This window comes from Talpa occidentalis, unplaced genomic scaffold, assembly GCF_014898055.3.
Source record: "Talpa occidentalis isolate TD23 unplaced genomic scaffold, MPIMG_talOcc4v2.1, whole genome shotgun sequence".
NCBI lineage: Eukaryota > Metazoa > Chordata > Mammalia > Eulipotyphla > Talpidae > Talpa > Talpa occidentalis.
In genome coordinates this window covers 14,503,782-14,530,170 of record NW_026555331.1, presented here as the reverse complement: position 1 = coordinate 14,530,170, position 26,389 = coordinate 14,503,782, and the positions used below count along the sequence as shown (strand labels likewise).

Below are 26,389 nucleotides of genomic sequence, written 5' to 3'. Positions count from 1 at the left end.
AGACTGGCAGGGGTAAAGCAGAATCTAGCCTCCTGCACACACAACTGTACATCTGTTTAGATAAACAAAGACTGGATGACCCAATTATGCTGAAAAGTTCTAGTTTTCAAGCCAGGGACAGCAACACCAAGACTGATTGCTGGAAGACTAGAAGAGGTGTCTCTCCTGCCTGCACCAAATAGACATGATTCTGTCCAGATGCTGGCTGACACCGGGGTGGGAGTAGCTTCTCTTTGGACTGCTGCTACTGTCCCCACTGGGGTATGGATGTGCTCCTTGGTCTAAGCACTCCACTGGGACCAACCTTGTTGGTTCTCGTGCACAGGACCTCAATGAGCACCGCCTCGTCCGTGCCGATACCCTTCATGGCCTTCTGCAGCCGCCGTGCGTCATACTCGCTGGGCCGGTCCAGAAGGGCCAAGGCTGTCTTCTCGAAGTTTCCACTCAGCTCACTCTTGAGCACCTCCTCTAGATCCTGTATGGAGACAGCGAGAGCCCTGATGAGGGTTGGCCCGAGAGGAGAGAAGCAGGTGTCTGCTCCCCTAGCTCATGGCCTGAGAGTTGATAGGGGATGCATGGGGGAGGATGACAGGAAATTCTCACAGCGCCCTGTTGCTGGCAAGCATCTGTCTTCATAGATGCTTTTAGGAAGCACTGTCTTGTTATAAGTGAGCTTCCTGCTCCTACCCATCCTCCTGGACTACATGGTTTCACAAAGAAAGGTTCAAGAACGGTCATTCAGTCTAATCTGACTCAATGACGGGCTTCCAGGCGGGACTTGGATGCCAGGATAGCCCAGCATGGAGGCTCCTAGACTAGCCAGTATTTCAGGAAACCCAACCCCAGCACAAGTGGGTCTGGCTTAGTTTCACTGACATTAATTTCCCTCTCTAGAAAATGGAAGAATGATAACAATTATCTCTTAGGGTTGTTGGGAGTATTAAGTGAGATAATTCATACAAAGACTGAGCATGGTGCCTGGCATGTTTTAAATTTCAACAAAGGATTCTAATGAATACAATTTTATATTACATATGTATGATATAATATGCTTATGTTATATAATATTATTATTATTATTATTATTTTATGCTGAAAGAAGGCAAACCAACTATTTCTCTGAGCTGTGGGTCTGGGGGAAAAATCCCAGACTTTTGTCCTAAGCCCTGAGGTCTGCAGTCTTACAAGGTGGTGGTGATCCCAGCAACCCATGCCTTGGCAGCTGCTCCATCTAACATAATGTCTCACAAAGGCTGGCCTCTGGTGTGGATCCAGCCCCCAAAGTAGAAATACTTTTTCAGGTCAGATGGGCATGACATAGGACTGCAGAGAAGAGAACCCAGCTGCCTCCTCTTGTAAGCCACAAGCATGAAAACAAATCCTGCGTGTTTATGTTGTTCGGACCCAGGAGCTGCATCAGGGATCTTTCAGTTCTAACTCAAGTTTTCCTTCTAACTAATTGTGGCCCTTCGGGTGGTTCATTCTCTCTAGGGCTCAGTTGACATGGGCTTTAGGTATGATGATCTCTAACACCTTCAAGCTTCATGCTTTGTGATTAGACTTCCTTGGCGGTGTCAGCTCTGTGAAACATGGCTGAGAACGGGAAAGAAAGCACATGATTGGCCAAGGCAGGTATTGTGAATTTTGGTGCTGGAGTACTGCAAACCCCCTTGCTCCTATTTTGCATTGAGGTTTAAGAAGCCTGGGTCTTTCTGTATCAGTGGGGTGGAAGTGGGCACAGGACTCCAGAAGCTGCGAAGGGCAGGACCTGACAAAGATGAACCATTCAATGAAATACATCTGAACAGAAGACTCACTTATTTCATCAGTGTCTGCAATGAGTGACACTGACAAACGTGATCACGAGGAAGAAGCAGGCAAACTCTAAGTACACAGGCATCTGGGCCAGTTAGTGTATAAACAAATAAGGAGGTTCTCCGGAGCAGTGGGCTCCCCCCGAGCAGAGGCTGCCCTGGACTCAGAAGACTGGGATTTGGGTGCTGGTTCTTTCTTATTCAGTGTGTGATTTTGCTTAAGTCATTTAACCAAACGAGCTTTTCTTCTCTGGAAAGTGGAAACATCATCCTTATCCCTTCTCTTTAGTGGGATGTGCTGGCAGTTTCATGCTTGAGTCTTTCCATAATCTGAGAACGGGGCTATCATTTTCAACTTATTTGTGAGGAGACCAAGGCTTAAAGAAGTGTTGCCTGGGCAATGTCAAATAAGTGAGTAAATCCATCTCTATTTCTATTTATACATAGAGGGATTGGAATGTTGGAGGTTTTATAAATATGGACTAGACTACAGCATAATGATTTGATATTCCATTTGTGTAACAATAATATTTATGACACTAAGGAAAGGTTCAATTGTGTTTGTTATATATCAATAAAGAAAATAGAAAGCCTAATGCAAACTTAAAGATTTCTACATATAACAGCATTATCAAACCCAAAAAGAATGAAAGAAAAAATGTAGAGAAAGGAAAATATGTTAAATGAAATTTTGTTTTATTTTTCTATAAAAGTCATTTATAAAGAATATATCATCCTTGAAGACAACTGAACAAATGAAGAATTGCTCCAGAAAGACCTACCTCTGAAAATGGATTTGCAAATCACTGGCCTATCTATAAGTTTATTAGTGGAATGGATTCAAATGAATGCAAAAAATGAACTAAGGGATTAATAGAAAATTGAATTCAATTTTAAAAATAATGAGTTAAAGAATATAGACTTTATAGGCTAATTAAATTAACTAAGCAATTTCGTTTTTCTGAAGTCAATTAAAGTTTTAAATAGATGTTTCACTTTTTTTTCTCTCGAGCTAACACAATGAAGCTCAAAAGTCATTCCTCTGTCTTGGGAATGGAGAAGAAGCAGAGACATCCCACTGTCTAAGACCTTTGGAATCACCTTGCCATATGCTGCCTTGTACTTCTGCTTTATTTGTTGCCTCTCATCTGATGTCCTGCTTGATAGGATTTCAATGATGGCTGCTTCATCTGTTCCTAAAGAGCAGAAGAAAGAAAAGAGTCAGCGGAGTACTATACAGCTGTGAAGAAAGATGAAAAAGTGACATTTGGGACAAAATGGATGAGCCTCAAGGTGATTATGTTGAGTAAAATGAGTGAAAAAGTGGAACATAGATATCAGATGGTTGCACTCATCTGAGGCTATAAATGAAAAAAAAAATAAACCACAGAAATAATAGAAGGAATAAATGTAGAATTCAGCAAAAAGAAGAAAATGTTACCTGGAGAAGCAGGGAAAAGGTGGACAGGATGGAAGAGGGAGGCAGATAGGTTATGGGCACAGGTGATTGGAGGAGAGTAAAAACAAACAAACAAACAAAAAAAAAAACAAAACAAAAAACAGAGTAGAAAAAAACAAACCAAAAAGAGCAGGAGAAGGAAATAAAGTCACATTGAGCAAAGTGAAGTCCTTATCAGGAGCATGAAGGGTAATTGCCCCTGGAAACTCTTCTCTTACACCTTTGAATTACACATTTTCTAATAAATTATTTCCTTTGATGCTTAAAATAATACATGGAAATTCTAGGCAATTTGAAGAGCGCCAAAAACTATCATGGACTGCGTTTGTCCATCAGATCTGGGTTTTTCATAAGTACCATTACAAGGAGTAACACAGGGAGTAGTTCCTAGAGGGCAACCCCTCCCTAGCAGCCCCCACCCCCAGGTGTCAGAAGCAGCTGGTGTGGTTTGAGAAACAGCTTTGGGCATCAGCTGGCAGAGCTGGATGGATCTGGACTCACTCTCAGGCTGTGTTGTCTGACACTGGAGCAGATGTGGTCAGCAAGCCCTCGAAACAGGGCCAGTCTGAGTTGAAATGTGCTATTGGTATAAAATGCAAACAGATTTCAAAGACAGTTTTTTAAAGAATGTAAAATATCTCAATAATTTTTATATTAATTACTATATTGGGTTAATAAAATATATTATTAAAATTATGTTCATATCTTTCCTTTTTCTAAGTGTGGCTTCTAGAAAATTTGAGTTCATTTGGTGGCTTATGTTGTATTTTTATTGGATGGCACTGCCCGGAGCCTCATTTTTACCCGGTGTTGATGGAGGTGATGACAATCCTGACCTTACCAGACTGTGAGGAGTGAGCTATGAGATCCAAATTCAGATGCTAGGAAAGCTCTATTCTAATTTAGCACCGTGTCCACCTGACTCACAGCAGTGAGTATGCAGCCACAGAAGGGACACTGGCAGAACCTCCCATCCCGCTGTCCTCTGGCGTCCTGGCTCAGGGGACACCTCCTGTTTGGGTGGAATTGTGTTCCTCTGAAATGGCATGTTGAAATCCCAACCTCCAGTCCCTGTGACCTTATTTGGAATTGTCTTTTTGTAGAAGTAATCAAGTTAAAATGAAGTCAGTAGGATGGGAACTAACCCAAAATGACTGATGTCCTTATGAAAAGGGGAAATTTGAACCCTGAGCCAGACTTGCACAGAGAGAGACAAAGTGAAAAGTCCCAGCAAGAGTGCCCTGTAAGGATGGGGGTTGGAGTAAGGTTTGCACAAGCCAAGGCTTGCCTGAGACTTCCAGAAGCTAGGAGAAAGGCCTGGAAAAGGGACTTTGCTAGCATCTTTGAGGCAGCATGGCCTACTGCCTCCTTGACTTCAGACTTCTGGCCTTCAGAGCTGCGAGACAGCAAAGTTCTGTAGTTTGTCAACTGGTTTGTGGTACTTTGTCATGGCAGTCCTGGGAAACGAATACACACCCTGCCACTCTGACACCTCCACTACCACTAACATATACCACTTCATGAAAATCCCTAGAGGTCTCTGGAGACCCCCACTTTAGTCTGTCCCTTGTCCTCTGTGCAGTATCTGCTGCCCTGAAGAGAAGGTGCTTGGTGATTTTTGTGGGCCCTAAAATTACCTGTACTTTGCACAATAGCTCTGACCCAGTTAAGAGATCAAGAGCCTGAAAGGACAGAAATGGGGCAGATGCATTTTGGCGCATTTTGATAGAAGGGTTGAGAGCAGGGGAAATCTGGGTGTTGAGTATGGGAGAAGCTGGAGGAGGACCTCGCTGGAGATGGGGAAGGAAAGAAACGGGGGGGCCTCCCTGGTGGCCAAGGCAGTTGAGTGCAGTGCTGTGAAGCTGTCTGCAGCCTCTGCAGCACTGGTTTGATCCCCGCCAGCCTTGGAGCAACCCATATGGCCAGCAGACCTCTCCTGTCTCTCCTGCTGCTCCCCTCAGCAGTGTATTTCGTTAGTCTGCCTGTTCTGTTCCCCACTCTGTCTCTGGTGAATCCTCTTACCTATACCCTATACCTCTTACCTATACCTTATCCTCTGGCCTATACCCCGGCTCTTGTATAAATAAATAAATCTTTAAAAAAAAAAAAGAAAAAAAAAAAGAAAGAAATGGGGGTGCTGGCACCAACCCTCATGGCCAGGCTTGGAAAGACAGTGGCAGGACTCAGGAATGCAGCTCTGAGCTGGGTGAGAGGGCCAGGCCCTGGCTCAAGCTCAGTGCCAGCCATGTTGGACTGCTCACTTAGTCTCGAGGATTAGTTCCACCTTTACAGTTCTGGGAAGCTCTAGCTGTCCGATTCCAATTGGAGAAATGGAAAATGCTAAGATGAGCTCACTTGCAAAAATAGAAGTTAAGTGCTTGCCTCATTCTGGTTCCGTGCCAATACGGTCATTTACGTGGTTCTTCTGCATTTCCTCCTGCAGCTTCACCTACGTAATGTGTATCCAGTTACTTCCTTTGTGACATTATGTTTTAAAACCTGCGAATGCCAGAAATCTCACCTCAAAGGGATTTCCTTTTCTGGTAAATATCTCTTGAATCCACCTCTTTCCCATTGGGCTGCTCAAGCCCAGGTCTAGAACTTTCACATCTCAGGCCTGGAGCCTTAAGGTTGTCCTTCCACGTGCCTCCGAAGCGGCCCTTGCTCTGTATTGTGCCAGCCAGGAATCTGGAGTACATCTCTGCTCCCTCTTTTTTCCTCTCACCCCATGTCCAGTTAGTCGCCAAGCCCTCACTAATCCACCTCCTTAGTAGCTCTCTGAGCTCACCCCTCCATCCTCACCCCTGCCACGTTGCTCACAGCCCTGCCTCAATGGGGTCGTGTCTTACTCTCCCTGCGCCACTGTTCCGCTGTCCCCGGGATGGATTTTCTGGGCAGCAGATCAGCCTGTCATACCTCTCACCCAAACCTTTCAATAAAAGTCTCTTCAAGACCAGAATAAAATCTCAACTCTTTAATGGAGCATATGAGGCCTTTTAGAGTAGCTCCTACCTGTCCTTCAAAGTTTTGACCCTCCCTAGCCACCCTTCTACAACTTCTGTCCATGACTCCAAGAATCACTTGCAGCTCAGAAAATAAGCAAGACCTTCGTTTTCACCTCTGGGCCTTTGCATAGGCTATTCCCTCTGCCTGGAATACTTTTATCTTGGATCCCCACCTTTGCTCTCATTCCTGCATTAGGACTCAACACCCCCGATTTTCTGGGGAGAAATAGGTGGGACACTCCTCCCTCGTTGTCCCCCACATTGCCTGCTCCCCTCTGTGCCGACATGCTGTAAGTTCCATGGGAACAGGATGTCACTCACTCTTCTATGTACCCAAAAGGTTCTCAATATTTGTCAGCCTTGCTTAACAAATGAATGTTTAAATATGTGCATGTACATTATGATGGAACCTGGCCTTTGCACATTGGTACGGTCTGCAGGTGTCACACAGGTGGGCTATATGTAGCAGAAACCAATAGAAACCCTTCCACTCTGATGCCATCACCAACCCATACCTGGCTAATTCAGCAAAATCGGGTTAAAATTTTAAAAACATTATTTTTTTGACATTACAATTGGAAGCATTTTTGGAATGCTTCAAAATAAGAAATCCTCGAGCACAGGGGCCCGGGGGTAGCTTGGCAACACCTGGAGATGGGGGCAGAGTGTGGAAATGACTGGATTTCCCTCAAGCCCTTTGAGTCCAGGGCTCAGGTTTATACTGGGAGCTGTTCCCACTCCCCACCAAGAAGCAATTTCCCGAAGAGTGATCTCATTTTACATTTCACAATGCGCGTGTCATATAAGCAGTCTGTGCTGCCGACCAATTTCCCATAAACATTTACAATGGTCTGAGACAGCAGGGCCAGTCTCCAATCCCCAGCGATTGTGGGAAAGACTTTTTAAAAATGAGCAAAGGCAGCACCCTGGCCCTGTCTGTGCAAGGGACACTGCGAGTCACAGAGCAGGGCTCAGAGGCACCCCATGAGAGGCAGCCCCGAGGGCCTCCTGCTGGCGTCTGTGTTCCCAGCAAATTCCTGGGAAGATACGGAGCCAGTTTCAGCAGGATGCAGGCCTCTTAGTTTCATAGGATCTCCTCTTTATGAGAGCCCCTGTGCGGTGGGCTGTGTGGTGATAGTGGGGACTCAGCTTCCCCATTGGCTCCCGAATGCCAGTGACAGCTCATCTCACTGAGCCCAGGGGCTCCAGCCCCTTCTCTGAGTCCTCTGCTAAGCCAGCTGGACTTCCCACTCCCTCAGTTTCTCCTTCGGAGATGGGGATGCAGTAACAAATTGGAGAGAATTTTATTTGTCTGAAGGATCATAGGACTTTTGTTTTTTTTTCATTGCCCACTGTTCTGGAGGCTGGAAGCCTAGCATCATGGTGTTGGCAGGTCCACACTGCCCAAGAGGCCCTGGAGCCAGATCTCCTCCTTGGCTTTTCCAACTCTGGTGATGCTGGCAACCCTTAGCATTCCTTGGCTTGTGGCTGCACCCCTCCTCTCTCTGCATCTGTCTGCACGTGGCCTTCTCCCTGTGTGTCTTCCCTATTGTCCCTTTTCAGTGGCATTTGTCAATGGATGAAGGGCCCACAGATCATCCAACATGGTCTTTTCTCAAGATCCTTAACTAAATCATATCTGCAAAGACTTGTTTTCCAGATAAGGTCACATTCAGAGGTTCCGGGTGGACATATCTTTGGAGAGGTCACTATTCTACTTGCTGGGCCCTCAGTGGTGGAGAGGAAAAGCCACTCCCAGCGAGGCCTGCTCACTGCTCATGATGCTCTAATTGGGTCTGAGCCTACTGACCAGGAGATTAGCATAAAATGAGGGCAGTGAGGTGCTGAGCCTGAGCTTCCTCCTTTATCTTCATTACCTCTCTGGGAAGAGACATTACTGACCACCCATTTGGTGGATGAGAAAACTAAGGTCATGGCATTTGTAAGTGGCGGACCTGGGCCTAAACCCAGCTCCAAAGTTCATTCCCAGGCTCTTAGAGACTTGATGTTTGGGGCTCAAGTAGAAATGTTCAGTAAATGTCAGGAGGAAAATTGTGTAAAATGTTTCATGGGTAATTTTTATGTTGGATGTTGAAATATTTTTGATATAATATTGAGTTAACTAAAACATTAGCAAATTTTTTTTTCCTTTCAAAATTTGATTTCTCAAACGTTTTTATTACCTATATGGGTCACTTTTGTGGTTATTGAACAGCATGACCCTGGATATTTATATATATATTGTTAAAGAAGGAATACTTTTTTCTTAAAGATTTATTTTTATTTATACAAGAACTGGGGTATAGGCCAGAGGCGTGGGAGGGTGAGAGGATTCACCAGAGACAGAGTGGGGAACAGAACAGGCAGATGGACTGGAGACACTGCTGAGGGGAGCAGCAGGAGAGGCAGGAGAGGTCTGCCATGCCATGTGGGTATCTCCCTGGCCAACTGGGAATTGAACCCATGCTGCAGAGGCTGCAGACAACTTCACTGCGCTGCACTCAACCCGCTGTGCCACTGGGGAGGCCCAGACCCTGGATATTTAAATCTAGTGCTTGGACCGCTACGTAAATGGGATTGGCATATGATCTTGCAGACAAATATTACCAGTGATAAACATTTGCTTTGACTTGTACTTTTAAAAATTGATAACATTTTTTTGTTATTGAGGTAACATTCGCTTATAACACTATGTAGGTTCCAGATGTACAGTTTCTGTATATATCATACCACACGCACCCAATGTTCAGTCACCCACCCCAAGCTATTCTGTTTCCTCTCCTTCCCAATGGTAACAACCATTTTGTTGTTAGAGTCTAAATGTTTGTTTTTGTTGTGTTTGCTTGATTGCTTCTGCTTTTCTTTATATTCCACAAATGTGTGAAACACATTGTACTTATCTTTCTACTTTCAACTTATTTCACTTAGCATCAGCCCTTCAGCTCCATCAGTGTTGTCACAAATGGCAAAATTTCATCTTTTTTTGGCTATTGAGTAATATTCCGTTTGCAAATATACCACATTTTCTTATTCCATTCATCTGTCGTCAGGCACTTGGGTTGGATCCATATCATAGCTATTATGAAGAGAGCAGCAATGAACACAGGTGTGCATATATCTTTTTAAATTAGTGTTTTCGTGTTCTTTGGATGAGTACCAAGAAGTGGGATTACTGGATCATATGATAGTTCTACTTTTAAACTTTTGAGGAATCTCCATATTGTTTTCCTTTATCACAATTTGGAATTCTGGACTTTCAACCAAATCATAGCTCTTCAAGATGGCCCTACTTTCCAATCACTGCACCCTCATGATAGGCAAGATATTTAACCCGAGTGCCTGGGCATGCTCACCTGTTAGTCATTATAATAATGCAACTTTACAGGTTGTTGGGAGGATTAAGCAGGATGACATGCTTGTGGTACCCAGCTTAGCACTTGGCATATCAGAGGCATCAACGACTAACCAGCATGGTAGTGGCCTCACTTTGTGGCCATATCCAAAGAGGGGGAGGGAGCACTGTGTGACTCTGGCACTTGGTAGGCGCTCCATCTGTGCTTGTTGAACTGAACTTGAATGGAGGCCAAAAATGAGAGCATTTATCATTAACTCCAACTGAATCACTCCCATATCCACTTGAGCTCCTGTCTCCAACCCACAGCCAGGTGTCAGGACCTCCCTCTGGGGCAGCAGGGAAGCACCTGTGAGGTCAGCTCAGCTACTCTGCACAACTCCGAGCTATAAACATCCTTCCACTCCTAGGCAAACATGTCTCCTGACAGCTGTCGTCCAAATACAAGCTTAACCAGATCAGGAAACGAGCCAGGAGCAGCTCCTCTCTGCTGTTAGAACTCCTGAGCTTTTCCTCTCAGGCCCCCAAAGAGGGTAACTTAGCTGTCATCTTTCATTTCTCTCTCTCTCTCTCTCTCTCTCTCTCTCTCTCTCTCTCTCTCTCTCTCTCTCTCTCTCTTGCATTCTCTCTCTCTGTGATTAACTCAAGATTACTTAATATGTCAAAATCCCTCTACCACTTCTTACCAGATCTCCCCCAGCCAACTCCTTTGGGACTTCGCTGACATTTCTGGGGCAAATTATTCTATGTTAGATGGTTCCTTATATTAAGGAAAATACTTCTTACAACTTTCACCATGAATTCCAGCTCTTTCCACTGGAGTTACATGAGGAATTTATGGCCATATTTTTTTCTACCCCAATACCTATTCTTATGAAAGTAAATCTCCACTAACTTACTTCTAAGTAAAAATCTAACATTTGTTTTTGTAAAACATCATTAAAAAAAGTCAGACATAAAAGTGCATGACTCCATTCGTGTGAAATGTCCAGAATAGGCAAATCCGCAGACTGATAGCAGAGAGCCGAGTACCTGAACCTGAAGGGAGGTGACAGGCAGTGGGGTGACTGCTAATGGCTGTGGGGTTTCTTTGAAGAGTGGTGAAATATTCTGGAATTAGAGGTGATGATTACACAATCTTGGGAATATACTCCCCACTGTTTTGTATGTTGCAATAGGGTGAGTTTTATGATATGTAAACTATATCACATAAGAAAAAGAATTACTCAGTGAAAGATCCGTGGGCTCAAATGGCTCCCAGAGTCATTAATGGCACTGAGCCGCGCCTCCTTAGTCTCGCTCCACCCTTCAGTATCCCAGAGGACACGTTGCATTCATGGGTGGCTGAGGTGGCTTAGCTTGATGCCTTTACATTTTGGCATTTGGGGTGAGCAGGAGAGGGTATAGAGAGAGGTGAGATCAAGAAAACGAAGATAGTCATGGGTGCTGTAGGTGGAGAAAGAGGAAGATGCTAGTGCCTGGTAACCTGATGTTTCCCCATGAGAGGGAGGCCAGGTTATCTGTATATCTTGTCTTGGATGCCCATCTCTTCCAACTTCCTGGCACTAGACGCTTGCTTCAGAGGCCTGGGCTTGGTCCCAGGCACTCCCTCACCCCCCTTGTTACTGGTTTATCTTTCTACTCATATCTTAGTCTCTCATTCTTCACTGTGCACTTATCTCAGGCTTGAATGGAAACTGCCATTTCAGTTTAGGCCCTTGATCTTGACCTTGGTCATGATTTTAACGTCACTTAATCTACTTCTAGATTCAGTTCCCTGTTCCCTCAGCCAGTTCTCATCAAACCTGATTCCCCACCCCCACCCCCCATGAAAGGAATTGGAGATGTTTAGAAGACTTTAAAGTTGTAAGAACTGTTTCTCATGAAATTTCCCCCACCCAGAGGTCAAGTGGATGTATATAATCACTAGAAATACCAAATTTCTGGTGATTGTATCGAATCCTAAAAAGTAATAGGGTCTGATTCTAACTTTGGGGAGTTTTGCAAAGAGAACCTGAGCTTGGAATAAACAAGAAAAGCGAGAGGTCCTTTTTCTAAGACCACAGGAAAGCTGGACATGACACATTAACTTCAAGTGTAATAAACATCAACAGTAAATGAACAAATAAAATATCTTTCATACCCACTCCTTTGCAGGCTTTGTTCAGTTTCTTGGCATCTCGATCCACATTAAAACCGTGATGACTTTTCTCTTTGGCCTGGAGAAAATAAATGAAGAGGTAAGTTGACAATAAAAGCATCATTAAATTGCCTCTGGTGGAAAATGGTAGCAGTCATCCAAATGAGGGACCAGCTGCCACTTGTGTAGAAATCAGCTGGGCAAACTCTGGCCCCGGAGAGGTGGCTGGTACTCCTTGGGGCCAACTGGACTTGGATAACCACAGAGAAAGGGTCTCTCTGTTCTCAAGGACCATCTGTCTGGTCATCTGTACAATCAGCCCCACCTTTGTATGTCTGTCTCTGAAACAGAAATACAGGGGGCTAATGTCCCAGAGTGCTGCTTTTCCCCTTTCGCTGTAAGACATGAGTGTGTAGCTGAGTGTGTAGCCGAGGGCTCTAGGGTCTTATCACACATCCATTTGGTGAGCTAGGCTAATGCTTGACCATCTACAATGAGATACAGTATTGAGTCTGTTAGAGATAAAATAGGAAACAGCAGAAGCACAGTTACCAGTTTTTATTGTTGCTTGCTTTTACTCTTTCTACACTAACCTGGTGTTTCTCATACTTTAGCCACTGGCACAACATACCCACTTTGTTTGTCCCCATCTACCTAAGTTTATATTGCTATTATTTGCCTTTTACTTTTTTTTTTTTTTAAAAAAACTTGCTTTTTTTTTAACTTAAAGTTATTTTTATAAGGGCACTTTCCAAAATAGAACATTTTCTACATGAGGTAAAATGAGGTGCAAATCATTCATCCTTTAGTTGGTGAGACAGATTGTTCTGGAGAACAGAGGGTTCATTCTCTGTGGACATCCAAGACCAGCTGGTCCCAAGGAATATCACTTGCTCAAGCAAAAGGTAAACATAAAAGTAAAGACATTGCTTATAAATTTTAAAGATGTGAGATCAATTGCAGTTATGCAACTAGCAGTTTAAACACACCCTGCCTTTCTCAGTTCCTCATAGGGACTCTCTGCTGATGTGTCACTTATCTCCCCTTATTTATTTATTTTTTATTTATTTTTAAAGATTTATTTTATTTATACAAGCACTGGGTACAGCCAGAAGCGTGAGGGGGTATGGGGGTGGGGGAATCCACTAGAGCCAGAGTGGGGAGCAGAATAGGCAGACTGACGAAACACACTGCTGAGGGGAGCAGTGGGCCAGACAGGAGAGGTCTGTGCACCATGTGGGATTCTCAGCTGTCGGCAGGGATTGAACCCATGCTGCAGAGGCTGTGAACAGCCTCACAGTGGCGCTCAACCACCTGCGCCACCAGGGAGGCCCTCCCTTCTTTTAAGGGAGGCTGGTTAAAGTGCTACTGTCTACAATAACCCAACACCCCTCTCCCTCCCTTCATTTTCTTTGGAACCCCTGGGAATGAGTGGTCAACCACATAAGGCATGAGGACATGTTGCATTCATCTGCTTGGCATCCCATTTCGTTTGGGGATTTCCCCACCCCCAATTCATGTGGTATAGTCGGGGCTGTCAGTCATGAGGCTTGAGCTGTCAGGTAGGTGCATACCCTGTCACTCTGGCCATTGTGCCTGGCTCAGGCGTGGGGTGTCATCCAAGCGGGGTTAATTGGAATCTTTCTCTTGGTTGCTGTGTTGATGTATAGATAGTGAGAGAGATGTGCCTGTCCCTACTGGCCGTGCTGAGCAAGTGTGGGAGTCTTGGGCTGTTGGCGGCCATCTTATCCACTCTATGAAGGGAGAAGGAAGCAGACAAGGGTGAAAATGTGGAGAGAGAGAGAGAGAGAGATATGGCATGAGTCCTAACATGCAGTGGTGCTGTATCCTTGTATTTCCCAGTTTCATTAACTGAGAAACTAGCACTTTCTCCTCAATCAATAAGTTGGGTTTCTGCCCTTGCAACCAAAAGTGTCCTCATTGATAGCCATGGACTGGAGAGGGGCTGGTTAATGAAGAATCATGTATTCTTAGAGTTAGAGGGTTCTTCCGGGCCACCTAGCACCCACTGCCTTTCCGAAAGTGACTGAGTGGCCCAGGTTGAAGCATCTATTCCTGAAACTAGTTGGAAGGGGCTGACATTTGCTGAGCACCTGCCACCGGCCAGCCAGTTTCTTCATTTACAGTCCTTTCTTCATTATTGATGGGGAAGAAGTGGGATGAGGAGTCTGCTTTACAGAGAAGGAAACCTGGGTGCAGGCAGATTAGGGGGTCTGTGCAAGATCTCGCAGGACCCAGGAAGACACCCAGATCCATTCTCTTCCAAAAGCCATGATCCTAGGTCCGGGTTCCATCCTGCCCTACTCTGGAATGATGGGTGGGACCTTCACATCCAGCAGAGAGGTGACATAGCCCATTTTCCTTTCCAAATCTTTTGTGGGGTATGAGAAAGTTATCTGGTGCCCCAGAAGACTTGTTGGAAGGACCAGTGATGTTATTTGTGGGCTCAGTATAAAATGAAAATAAAAATGTAAGTTTACTTATTCAAAAACAATGAAGAAGTTCACGTTGGTAACGTGGGAGCACGAAGCCATGGGACCCGGTGCGGCTGCACACTGACAGAGCTCACCCTGCTTTTTGATCACATTCGGTGAGGGGGGATTTTTGGAGTGTGGGAGTGTGGGAAGCAGTTCCTCAAAGGAGTAAATAGCGTTTTTACTTTTCGTTAGAAATATCAGCGAGACCTTGGGATGTAAGGTGGAGCTGAAGCAGAGTAGCAAACATCTCTGATCAACAGGCTAATTTGTAAAGCTGCTCTGTTAATCACTTCAGTCTGGTCCATGCAGAGGATTTAGTAGGTCATGGATGATGTGCCCCACCCCACAACTCACCTTGAAAAGTGACACTGGGCTCAGTGAATGGCTGCTCAGGTTTGGCCCTGCCTGGGGGCCCTGGCAGAGGGGTGCTGGGGGCTGGAGTCCAGCTGGGGTCACACTTACCAATCACTGCACCACGGATGGGCTGCTCCCCACTGCCCCCCGCAGAGGGACCCTTTTCCTTCATTTGCACCAAGATGTGGCCAGGACTGGCGCAAGCCGTGTGGAGACTTGTTTAAGATCTCCTGGCCAGGCGGCCGCTGGGCCTGAGCCAAGGCGAGAACCAGGACTGCCAGGCTTTGTCAGGTAGGAAATGACATTCCTGTCTCCCTACCCCTTCCTCTTCAGCATGTTGCCTCCACCACCTCAACATCATGAGCACATGTCAGGGCGCCATGGGGTGCAGGAACGGGAAAGCTCCTGCAGTCCAGTGGTTCATCCAGCGCCCAGAGATGAGGAAATAAGTGCCCTTTAGTCCTAACTAATAGTGGTGTTGGGTGGAGGGTGGGGGTTCAGTGGGAGAGAGCTAAGGATGTGGCAGGAATAAAGATGATACAGAGCCTCAAGGATTTTTCTTGTGCTGAACAAATACTGTGGTGTCAAAGTCAAGATCAGCTGTGGGGCCGGCACCGGCAGCCAGGCTGGTTGAAGGCACCATGCCCTGATTCCTTCTAAAACCAGTCGGAGCCACGTTATCTTTTCTAATTTTCTCCTGAGTGAATTCAGTCCTGTCCCCTGCAGCAGCAGGATATCTGATGACAGCGCGAGGGAATCATGTGACGTGATTTTTTTTTTTTTAAGGGAAAAAAGAAAACATTCTGTTTGGAATTTTCTCCTCTGCCTGGCCAGGGCTGCCTCCACAATGGCCATATTCATCCCTGATGCCCAGTGTTGATGCAGGGGGTGTCCTTGGCTTGTTCTGGTAGTGAACTTCCCCGGAGCTGACATTCCAGGTCCATTGTTCATTGTTAGCGGGCCAGGGGGCTGACTTTGGAGCCTCCAGCCTCTTTGCCAATCAGGACAATTAGCTTTTTAAACCTGAGGCCACTGAGCAGAACAGCACATTAAGCTGGTCTGCAAAAATGTGAATCAGACACAGAATGAGGGTACAGGGGACTCCAAGATGGGGAGACATGAAGGTTTAGGAGGACAGATAGATATTCCCTTTGTTTTCAGCTAAGAGGTGAAGCAACATTCCTTTTTCCTTTGGTTTTATTTTTTTTTAAGAGCATTGGCACAGACACTCAGGTATTAATGCTAATAAAAATGACTACAGGAGCTTGGTCTTCGAACCTACGTGAATGCAAGTTTGAATGTGGTTTTGTCCCTTACAGCAGTGTGAATGGGAATCATTAACCTCCAAGACACCATTTCCCCATCTGTAAAATGGGGACAATGTCTGTCTTGTAAGAGTTGAGGCTTGGGCCTCCCCTGGTGGCGCAGCGGTTGAGCACTGGGCTGCGAGGCTGCCCGCAGCCTCTGCAGCTCCGGTTCGTTCCCTGGCCGCCGGCGAGGGTCCCACCAAAAAAAAAAAAAAAAAAAGTTGAGGCTTATTTGGGCTTCTGTTTCAAGTGCCAGATATAGAGAAGAGTCACAAAAATGCTAGTTCTTCCTATTTTGGGGTCATCTCTTGGCTTTTTGTCTGTAGTGATATTTAGATTTTCAACTGCATATTTTGATTTGACAATATATGTATATATGTATATCATATGTATATACATTTGATATTTATAATATAAATATATATATTTGATATTGTGAGATCAATTTCTCACAATGCCCCAAAACAACATCATGTTAATTATAGGTGAGCATTGAGAATATGATAAAAGTTAAGCTTAAGAACATGGCATTCTGGGCCTCCCCGGTGGCGTAGCGGTTGAGCGCTGGGTTACGAAGCTGCCCGCGTCCTCTGCGGCGCCGGTTCGATCCCCAGCTGCTCCCCGGCCACCGGAGGAGGGTCCCACATGGCGCGCAGACCTCTCCTGCCGCCCACTGCTCCCCTCAGCAGTGTACTTCGGTCCTTCTGCCTGCTCTGCTCCCCGCTCTGGCTCTGGTGAACTCTCTCACCCTCCTGCGCTTCTGACTGTACCCAGTGCATGTGTAAACAGAACAAACAAACAAATAAATAAAGAAATAAACATGCTTCTATTAAAAAAAAAAAAAAAGAACATGGCATTCTATTCAGAGTAGATTTGTATCTCAGTTCTACTACTTCTTACTTATGTGACCTTAGTAAGTTTTGGAACCTCTCTGGGTGATTTCTTCTTGCTAAAATGGGAATATTCATAGTGCTGACCTTGTAGGTCTCTTGGAATAATTCAAATGAAGTCACTCATGAAGAACCTCTAAAACAAAGCCTAGCAGAGAGCATGCGCCTAATAATGATAAACAATTAGTATTTGTCCATGGCAGATCAGCAGTGAATTTTCTGTAATATTTCAAAACCATTGTCCTGTTTGAGGGCTTTTCACCATGTGAAAAAAATGACTCTTTCATAGGCACCTTTGGCTCAGATGTGGGGTTCCAGGCATGTTTTTCACACAGGGTGCAGAGTGGTTAAAATTGTAAGCTGTGAGCTTTTTTGCATAACAGAGAAAAACTATATAGTGTTCCCCACTTGCCCTCAACAGAGAAACTAAGCTGCTAGTGTTAATTCAGATTCAAGAAATTATCTGAATATTGATTTGGGTAGATTTGCTACCTACACACAGTGTTAGCTTTTATATATAATTTCACAAGTGTGAAGAGGTTATCCCATTCTATTCAACATCTGATAGTTATTGAACTTTTTAAAATGACATTGAACTTTACAACAAGCCTATTGCACCACTTTTATATAGCTTTACAGGGTAATTAGTAATATTCTTTAGAAGTAAACCAAAGGTTAATTTCTGAAGGTCTTTGTTGCAACAATTGGAGGATCATCTCTATTCATTCTTAATAGGTGAAAAGTAAAACAGAAAGCATGTTCTTGATTTTCAAAAAACTTAAACCAGGTACCAAGTTTTTGATCCAAATTTGTAAGATACGTTAAACTTAAACTACATTCTATTAACCAATTTGAGTGTATTTCTGTAAGCATAGTTACATTAAAATACAGTTTTAAAAATTAAGCTAAAAATTTCAAGCCATGGAGTCTCATGGCTTGGGATGACACCCCAACACCACATTTTGTTAACTGTCTCTTTTAACAAGTGTGATAATATGCCTCTCTTGGAGTGTGAGGCTGTCTTTGAGGAGATACAATCCTTATAAAGAGCTTTGGGCTCATGTCAATGGAAGCAAATGCTATTGATATTATATATCTACTATATATTTACAATATATCTCTTATAACTCTACAAGAGGCACTGCAGTGCAGGCACAAGCTGGGAGATTTCAGTCTTGGAGTTTAATTCCATCTAGCATGTCTACATGTCACGTCTCTTTATTTCTATATTTCTGCATCTAAAGAAAGGAAGTGAGTGACTCACTTTTCTGCGAGCCATAAAAAATAAACTGAGATGCTATGAGTCTAAGAAACGGTGTCATTTGGGCAAAAAGAATGTGGAAAACACCCACTTTGAAGTGTCTCAGAGCCAGGCCAGTGTCAGCAACCCCACTGCCAAGAGGGAAGTCTACTCTTGTGTCAAGTTCTGATTCCCGCAGCAGGAAGAGAACAGAATGCAGAAACAGACATCATACCATGGACTTCTGTCTCAGTGCTCTCTCCTCCTTTAAGGAGGTCTTGACTTAGGATCCAAAAGAAACAAATAAATCTCCTATAGGACCCAGCAATTCCACAACTAGGTATCTATACAAAGGATACGAAAACACCAGTCAAGGGGAAACTTGCACTCCCATGTTAATCATAGACTCATTTACAATAGCCAGGCTATGGAAACCACCTTAGCGCCCAAATAAATGAGACCCCATGGCTTGAAATTTTTAGCTTAATTTTTAAAATTGTATTTTAATGTAACTATATATATATATATATATATATATATACTCACAATGCACTACTACTCAGCTATGAAAAAAGCTAAACTGACTATTTGCATCAATACAGATGGAACTGGAGGGGGTTATGCTAAGTGAAATAGCAGAAGGACAAAGACTAAAACTAATGCAGGATGGTGTCATTTAAATGTGGAATACAGAGAAACCAAGCAAAGAGCCAGATAAAGTCACTCAAAAACTAATCCTTGAAAGCTGACTATAGAACTGAAGCATCTAGAGGGGGAACGGAGAGGGAGGTAACGCAGTGGACTGTGGTGGAGAACTATGTGTATTCTGGTGCTGGATTCCATGTGGTGACGCCACCTGAAAGGGGAGGTCCCATACTTCTGAAACACGAACAACAGTGTAAACCAATGTTGCCTCAATAAAAGGGAAAATAAAATCTTGGTCCAGCTTGTAACAAACTCTGAGGGTGGAGTTTGTGAAAATGTTAGTTGAGGGATATGGTTTGCCAACTGGTTGCTCTCTGTGTAATAGAGTAACCAGGACTTCCCAGGACCCAGCCTTGAGATACTCATATTCAACTGCATTCCTAGTTGCATTAGGAGCTACATTCTTCTTCGGAAACTGATCTTCTATTTGGACAGCATCAAGAGTGGGAAATTATAAAAATACAGTCTCATGAGAGACGTGGATTAATTAAAAGCAATATGCAGAAGGCAAGTTATACTCTTCTCTGAACGCCTCCCTCAGCGGGTGCTCTCTCCCTTTCTTTTTTCCCTCTTCCCTTTTATTCTCTCCTCTTGGCCTTCCTTTGACAGACAAGTATTGAAGATCTGGTGTGTGGCAGTGAGGGGAACTCAATGATGTATGAAATGCAGTCTTTGTCTCCAGGGAATGAACATGGAGCTAGATCAATGACGACTGCATTATGATATGGTAAGCACATTGCGTGCAAATAGCCAAGAGGAGAAAGAGCGATTTCTATAGAGGAGTTGATATTTGTGCTGAAAGGAGTGCTTGAAAGATGAATAGGAGTCAGGCTAGTAGAAACAGAATAAGAAGATAAGAGAAAAGTGGATTGAAGCGGGGAAAGACCACTCCAGGGAGTCACCCAGCTTGGTGCTTCCTGGGTCTGCACGTGAGCACCTGTGTATGCCTGACGCTCTATGACCCATCACCACACTGCTACAGAGCAAACATGATTGATCTAAACATGACAATGATTTGTCATAGCATTGGATGTCAGACATACTGAGCTCAAAATTGCTTTGCCCCTTGCTGGTTGTGCGATCCGGGCAAGCTGACCCATCTCTCTGAGACTTCATTGCCTCCTCTTTAAGGTGGAGATGCACCTGCTCAGGTTTAGTTTGAGGTTTTGATGCCATTGAGCTTGGGCCAGTAGCTGTGCTGGGTTACAATAAGCTTGATCGGTGGCACGTAGGAGGCAGGATGCTGGGTGACGTGAGGATGGAAGGGTCATTGGTAAACTCTAAAATATTATCAAAATGTAATGGGAGTGGTGTCTTGATTGTTTACTCTTTCTCTAATAGTTCCCCAGAACCTGGTTTCCTGCTGTCTGCTCAGTAAATATTTGAAAGTGGTTGCTTGGTATCCAGGTTCTGATAGGAGATTTTTGAGGAAATTCAGAGAGCAGAGGGCGCAGGGCTGGTTGTACACTGACGTAATGAGGGCTGCCGTTTGAGCTGGCATGAAATCAGCAAGAGGTTGAGATTAAGAATGAGGGCTGGGAATGGAACCAGGCAGTAAACTGGGCTTATGAAGCAGGAGCAGAATGGCAGGTGAAGGTTATGCTGGGAGAGTTGAGACCTGCGTGCCTGATTTTTCCTCGGCCACAGCTAGTTAATGGAAGCTTGAGCCAATGTTAGTGATTCGGGCTAAATTTGCCTTTAAAGATTTTAAGTTCATCATAGAGTTGGGAAAACCAAGTCCAGTTTGGGCAAGATACTTCTTTATGGTCACATAGAGACACCCCCTGCCTCCCACTTAGATAACTGTCTTTGATTCTGACATGATGCTATTTTTCTTGTATCCTTTCTAAATTTCTGCTTTCCACGATCTTCTATCAGGTCTGCCTAATATGCATCATCATATTTGCATTATTATACTTAATCACTAGTCTATCTCTCTCCCTAAACTATAAGCCTTTTGGGGCCAAGAACCATGTCATATTCATTGTCATATCCCCATCACCTAATCACAATGCCTGGCATGCTGGTAAATGCTGACATGTTCTCAGAAGCTCATCTGAATTGATGCAGTAACTCCTCTCTGCAGACAGGAGGCATTTCTCTTGTAATAATAATAACACTCACATCTTGCCAGTTATTACCAGGCTATGCATCAAAAGCACTTGGCAGGGTGTTTGGCATGTAGTAAATGCTCAGTGTTATTACTTCCTTCCATCTGAACCTGATTCCTATTCAGTATGGATGAGCCCATGGGATATAGTGCTGTGGGTGGAGGCTTTACAATAACTGATTGTGTAAGATTTGTCTTAAATCAGAAACCATTTTGTACATGTAGATTAGCAGTAGCAGGAGCTAAAGGTTTGATAGAAAATTATGGAAGAAACATTTAGCATTGAGAATGACAGCAAAACATAAAGCACTTATTATGTGCCAGGCACTTGTCCTAATGCTTTCCATGTGATAACACAACTCATCCCCATTATACCTCTATGAAGTAGTGTAGGGTAAAGAAAATGTCAGGCTTTTCTGCCCTTCCGCCATCAGGATAGATGATGGATCCTTGTCCGGAATGCATGCCTGATGGCGGGCACCTGGAATAGGGTGTGGGCATAGGTAAATGGGATTCACCCGCGCTAAGACTGTGCTTTTAAGGGCGGCGTCACGGGGACGCCAGCAGAAGCTGAAGCAGAGGAGCAGCAGTAGAAGCTGAGAAAGAAGCCGATGAGAGAAGCAATGAAGCAGAAGCAGAGAACGCCAGAGAGCCCAGATAGAGTGAGGATTTGCTGGGGGCTGGGAGGACTGCCAGCCTCCCGGCCCCCCAGCACCCCTGCCTGCCATATGCCTGGTGAACCCCAATAAAAGACCTGCAAAAACCCACTGAGGACTCTGACTCCTCCTTTACCCGGTCTGCATGGGATCAGAAAACCTGCACTGTGGCCAGTCCGGCCCTTACAAGTAGGTATTATGACTTCCTATTATGGAGATGAGAAAACCAAGACACAAAAGAGTTAATAACTTGCCTGAGGTCACACAGCTAGTAAGTGATGGAATTCAGCCTGCACTGGCCGAATCCAGAAGTTCTACTATTCCTCATTACTTTTTTTTTTGTCCTTGTAAAAATTACTTTTTAAAATGCAATTGTACAAAAGCTCAGTTCAGTTCTTAGAGTGCCAGTATTTTACAGAAACACAAGTTGAGACCTGCAAACACAAGTTGAGAACCTAGGGAAGCCAAGAATCCCTTGCATAGCTCTGTGACCAGTAAATGTGCCTGGTGGAATGAAGGAAGTGGAATGAAAAGTGAAGGACAGTCACCACTATTTGCAAGGCAAAATGGACAGCCATTTCCCTGTGGGCAATGTGCAGGAAAGGGATTATTATCAAATTTTGCTTCTAATATTCCTTCTGAGTCAAATGGTATCAAATGTCAAATATAAACTGGTATGAATACCTGCTCTACCCAGCAAAATCTCAGGAAGATGAAATAGGACAATGTGATTTATTGCAGACTTTATTCATAATAGCCTAGGTATGTTGGCTAGCCAGCAACCTAAGTGTCCATCAACAGATAAATGGGTAAAGAATAGGCAATGGAATATTATTCAGCCATGAAAAAGACGGAAATCCTGTCATTTGCAATGACATGGATGGAACTTGAGTACATTATGCAAAGTAAATTAAGTCAGACAGAGAAAGATGAATACTGTATGATCTCACTTACACATGAATCTTTAAAAGCTGAAATCATAGGAATAGAGATTGGAATGGTGGTTCCTAAGGGCAAGAGGATCAGGGGAAGAGGAGCTGTTGGGTATGACTTTCAGATAGGAGCCAAGTAAGTTCTGGGATGTAATATACAGCATAGTGATTACAATTAGTAATACTGTATTATGTTCCTGAGTACATTTTAAATAGTCTCACTACAAAAGAAAAAAGTTAATTATGTGCCATGATGCAGATGTTAGCTATGCTAACATGCTATGGTGAGATGTTATTGTTTTCCAATATATAAGTCAATCAACTCAGCATATTATATACCTTAAATGTACACAATGTTATTTATGAATTTTATCTCCATAGAGCTGGGATAAAAGGGATTTGGAAGCTATGAGGAAGAGGAAGCTTATCCAGTTGGACACCTCTAGCTGAGAACAATGCCAAGCCTTCTAGGGTTACGAAGCAGAGAGAATAAAAAGAGGAGCAGTAAACCTAACCAGGGTATCTGGACAAGCTCAACTAGGTTATACCAGGAGGAAAAACAGGACACAAATGAAAGACCTGAGAATTTCCAGTATGGAATAGTGGAGCTAAATTAAGTTTGGGTGTCTTAGAGTTAAGATCTGTGGAGGAAATAATGGACTCTGGGGAAGAGGTCCTTAAAAAAAATATATAAATCAGAAGCCTTTCTTCCTGGAGTCACATCAGGATTACGTGAGATGTTTAAATACACACAAATAACTCAATTCCATCCTGGTCCTCTCAACTCAGAACCTCTGAGATTCAGGTATCTACCAGGTGCACATATTTTTAAAACTCTCCAGATAATTCTAATGTGCAGCCAATGTCGAGAACCAATGGTCTGACAAAGATTAGAATCTTTCCCTTTGGTATAACAATACCTTGATTGGTGAATCAAGAGGAAAAATAACTTAAAATTGTACTGAGGGGTTATGTAGGTAAGAAATCCTAGATTTTATCCAAGCAGGTAAAAATTAGGGGAGATTTACTGTAGATTTTTACAATAGACATTCAACCTTGGATTTTTTCAACATGAGAGAGTCACAGCGCACTGAAGGTATTAATGTCCATTGGACTTGCACCTGGAAAATGAATTCCTTTTTAAATTTTTGGAGTCAATTTATGGAGTCAGTCTTTGCTTGGTGAGAATGTTTTTTACACTCTTCCAACCCAGGGTTGACAAACTACGAACTGCAGGCTAAATCTGGCCTGTCACCTATAAATATTTTATAAATAAAGTTTTATTAGAACTTGCCAATTCACCTATTTACATTTGGTTGATGGCTGATTCAGTCTATAGTGCCAGTTGCAACCAGGTTGTATGGCCCACCAAACTTCAACCCCTTCTTTAGTTCCCACTGTGGCTGTTACTTAATTGGCTAACGGCCTTTTGGGGAGGGCATATCCTACTCCCTCTCAGCTGCTGTTATTATCAGTGGGAGAACAAGTGTTAATCTTTAAGATGAGTTAGCTTTTCCCCTGTTGCAAAAGAGACAATCAGAATGAGGGATGCCTGAGTAAGAATGCAGAGTTGCTGGTGGACATTCAGCCACTCAAAGATATTTGGAGGACATCTGCCCCATCCCTTGTTTTCCGTCTAAGGTCTATGGCTAATGAAATGATTCTCAATCAACCAGGAGTGAATTTGCCTCCCTAGGAAGAGTTGGCAATGTGTAGGGATGTTTTTGTTGTCACAAATAGGGGAGTATTACCGGCATCTAGTCGTAGAGGCCAGGGATTTGGCTTAACACCCTACAAGGCACAGAATATCCTCCTCCAACAAAGAATTAGCCACCCTCAAGTGTCAATAATGCCAAGATCTAATGAACTAAATGTCCACCACATTGGCCTGATGGTTGTCACACGTCAGTCAACATGCTATTTAAAAAGGAGTTGAGTTGAAAAGACTGAGCTTCTGGTGGCAAACTGGCACATAGCAAAGTCCCCAGAACAGAGAACAAAGGTTGGAAGTGAACTTTGATCGCTTCTTTTAATTTTTTTTATAAGTAACATAGATGACAAATCTGAAAGGTGAGTACTGGGCTAAGGTGACTGGGAGGAAGAGTTTGAATTAAAGTTGGTCCAAAATGAGAAGAGAAGCCTGTCATCACCTCCTGCTCCATTTTCTTTCTCTCTCTCTCTCTCTCTCTCTCTCTCTCTCTCTCTCTCTCTCTCTCTCTTTCATTTATTTATACATACAAGAACCGGGGTACAGGCCACAGGTGTGGGCACTGAGAGGATCCTCCCGAGACAGAGCAGGGAACAGAACAGGCAGATTGACTGAAATACACTGCTGAGGGGAGCAGTGGGCAAGTCAGGAGAGGTCTGCTGCACCATGTGGGTTGCTCCATGGCCAGCTGGGGGATCGAACTCATGCTACAGAGGCTACAGATAGCTTCATAGGTTGAGTCTTAACCCTTTGCACCACCAGGGAGACCATCCTGCTCCATTTTCTGTATCACAATTGTGGGCATTGTAGCCTTGATTGATTATTCTTAGGAGCCCTTTAGTAATATGTTGGGCTGGAGAACTCAGTTTCAGTTAGTGGCAGAAAAACATGCATTGTCTGGAAACAAGATTTTGTGATCTGGGGGAAATAACTGTCTGCTTTGAGACTGTACATAGATTGTTTTGGGAGTTAGAGACCTCTGAAGAGTGTTAAACTTCCAGATATCCAATTACTGCTGTATTGCCTCAACACAAGTGAACTTGGAGGATAGGGTGGCTGTGGGGTGATGATGGCTATTTCTCAAGCATGAAAGGAAACATGCCTTCAAGAGTTATGAAAAATGAAGCACTTTTCTCATTAGAAAAGAATTATCCATTTCCTTTTTCTATTGCCAAAGACTGTTTCTTTGCCAACTCAATGAGAGTATGAACTTGGGATTCATTGCTTGCAGGAAAAAAAAGAAGCTAGCGAGTGTACTCTGAGATCCTCAAGAGTCAGTGATAAGTGGGCAGATGGAATTGAGAAGAGAAAACAGTCGGGAATGAACTGGACTGTGACAGCATTGAATGGTGTATGTAAGGCATAACCAAGAATATGTGGACAAGTTCTGATTTGCTGAAAAGGAAACAGGGTGAAATAGCTAATTTTGCTTTGAGCAAATTTCTGTCTCAATCAGAATCAAAACAATGAATGCTATTCTTTCCTGCGTAATAGAGTTTAAATATATATTTGATCCAAACCTATTCATTATTTTCTTTAGAATTCCTATTCATTTTTTTCTTTAGAATTCCTTTTAACATTCTTGTCTTCCTTTTCATCCCCACCACAAACATTCAAACCTCCATCAGCAGAAAAGTGAATTCATGTACTGCCTTTCTGTCTGATTTTCAAGTTTTTGTTCTCATTGTATTTCAGTCCATCCAAGAATAGTAGTAGTAATACTTGTAGTCAAAGTACCATTAATAAAATAACAGCTAGAACAAAGGAATACTGGTAAAGCAATACCCCCCCCCATCCCAAGGATATGTAAGGCCAACCCTGACCACCCCGTTGGTCCAGGGAGGAAGTCCATGACTCTCAAACTTACTTGAGAGAATAAATTTCCATTGTTTTTAGTCTTCCAGTTTGCAGTTCACGAAGAAGCCCCAGCAAACCAATACACTTTGCACAGCATTCAGGGCCTTTGGGTCTCACTCTTGAGAACCTGGCTAGTCTTATCTCCTGTCACCACTTCCTGCTCATTGATCTTTCTATCAAAAATATGTATGGAGCTCAGGTTCTGTGTCAAATCCCAGGGATGCAGCAGTGTCTGCCCTGCAGAAGCTCACAGGCTGGGGGAGAGGGTAGGCCCCCACAGCCATCGCTGTGCAATGTGCCCAGTGCTTGGCAAGCTCTACGTGCGAGCACCACCAGCTTCTGTGCCTCATGGCACAAGCTTC

General features: G+C 43.8%; 1 protein-coding gene across 2 annotated transcripts in view; it reads right to left on the bottom strand.

Moving 5' to 3' along the window:
- Window positions 1-26,389, bottom strand: part of ANXA13 (annexin A13) — a 50,312-nt gene that overhangs the window by 17,252 nt on the left and 6,671 nt on the right. For both annotated transcript variants that reach the window (XM_037502008.2, XM_037502014.2), the window contains 3 exons: window positions 11,774-11,849; window positions 2,916-3,010; window positions 305-475 (listed from right to left, as the gene is read on the bottom strand). In XM_037502008.2, the coding sequence (XP_037357905.1) occupies window positions 305-475; window positions 2,916-3,010; window positions 11,774-11,849 (342 nt within the window). The remainder of the gene's footprint in view (window positions 1-304; window positions 476-2,915; window positions 3,011-11,773; window positions 11,850-26,389) is intronic.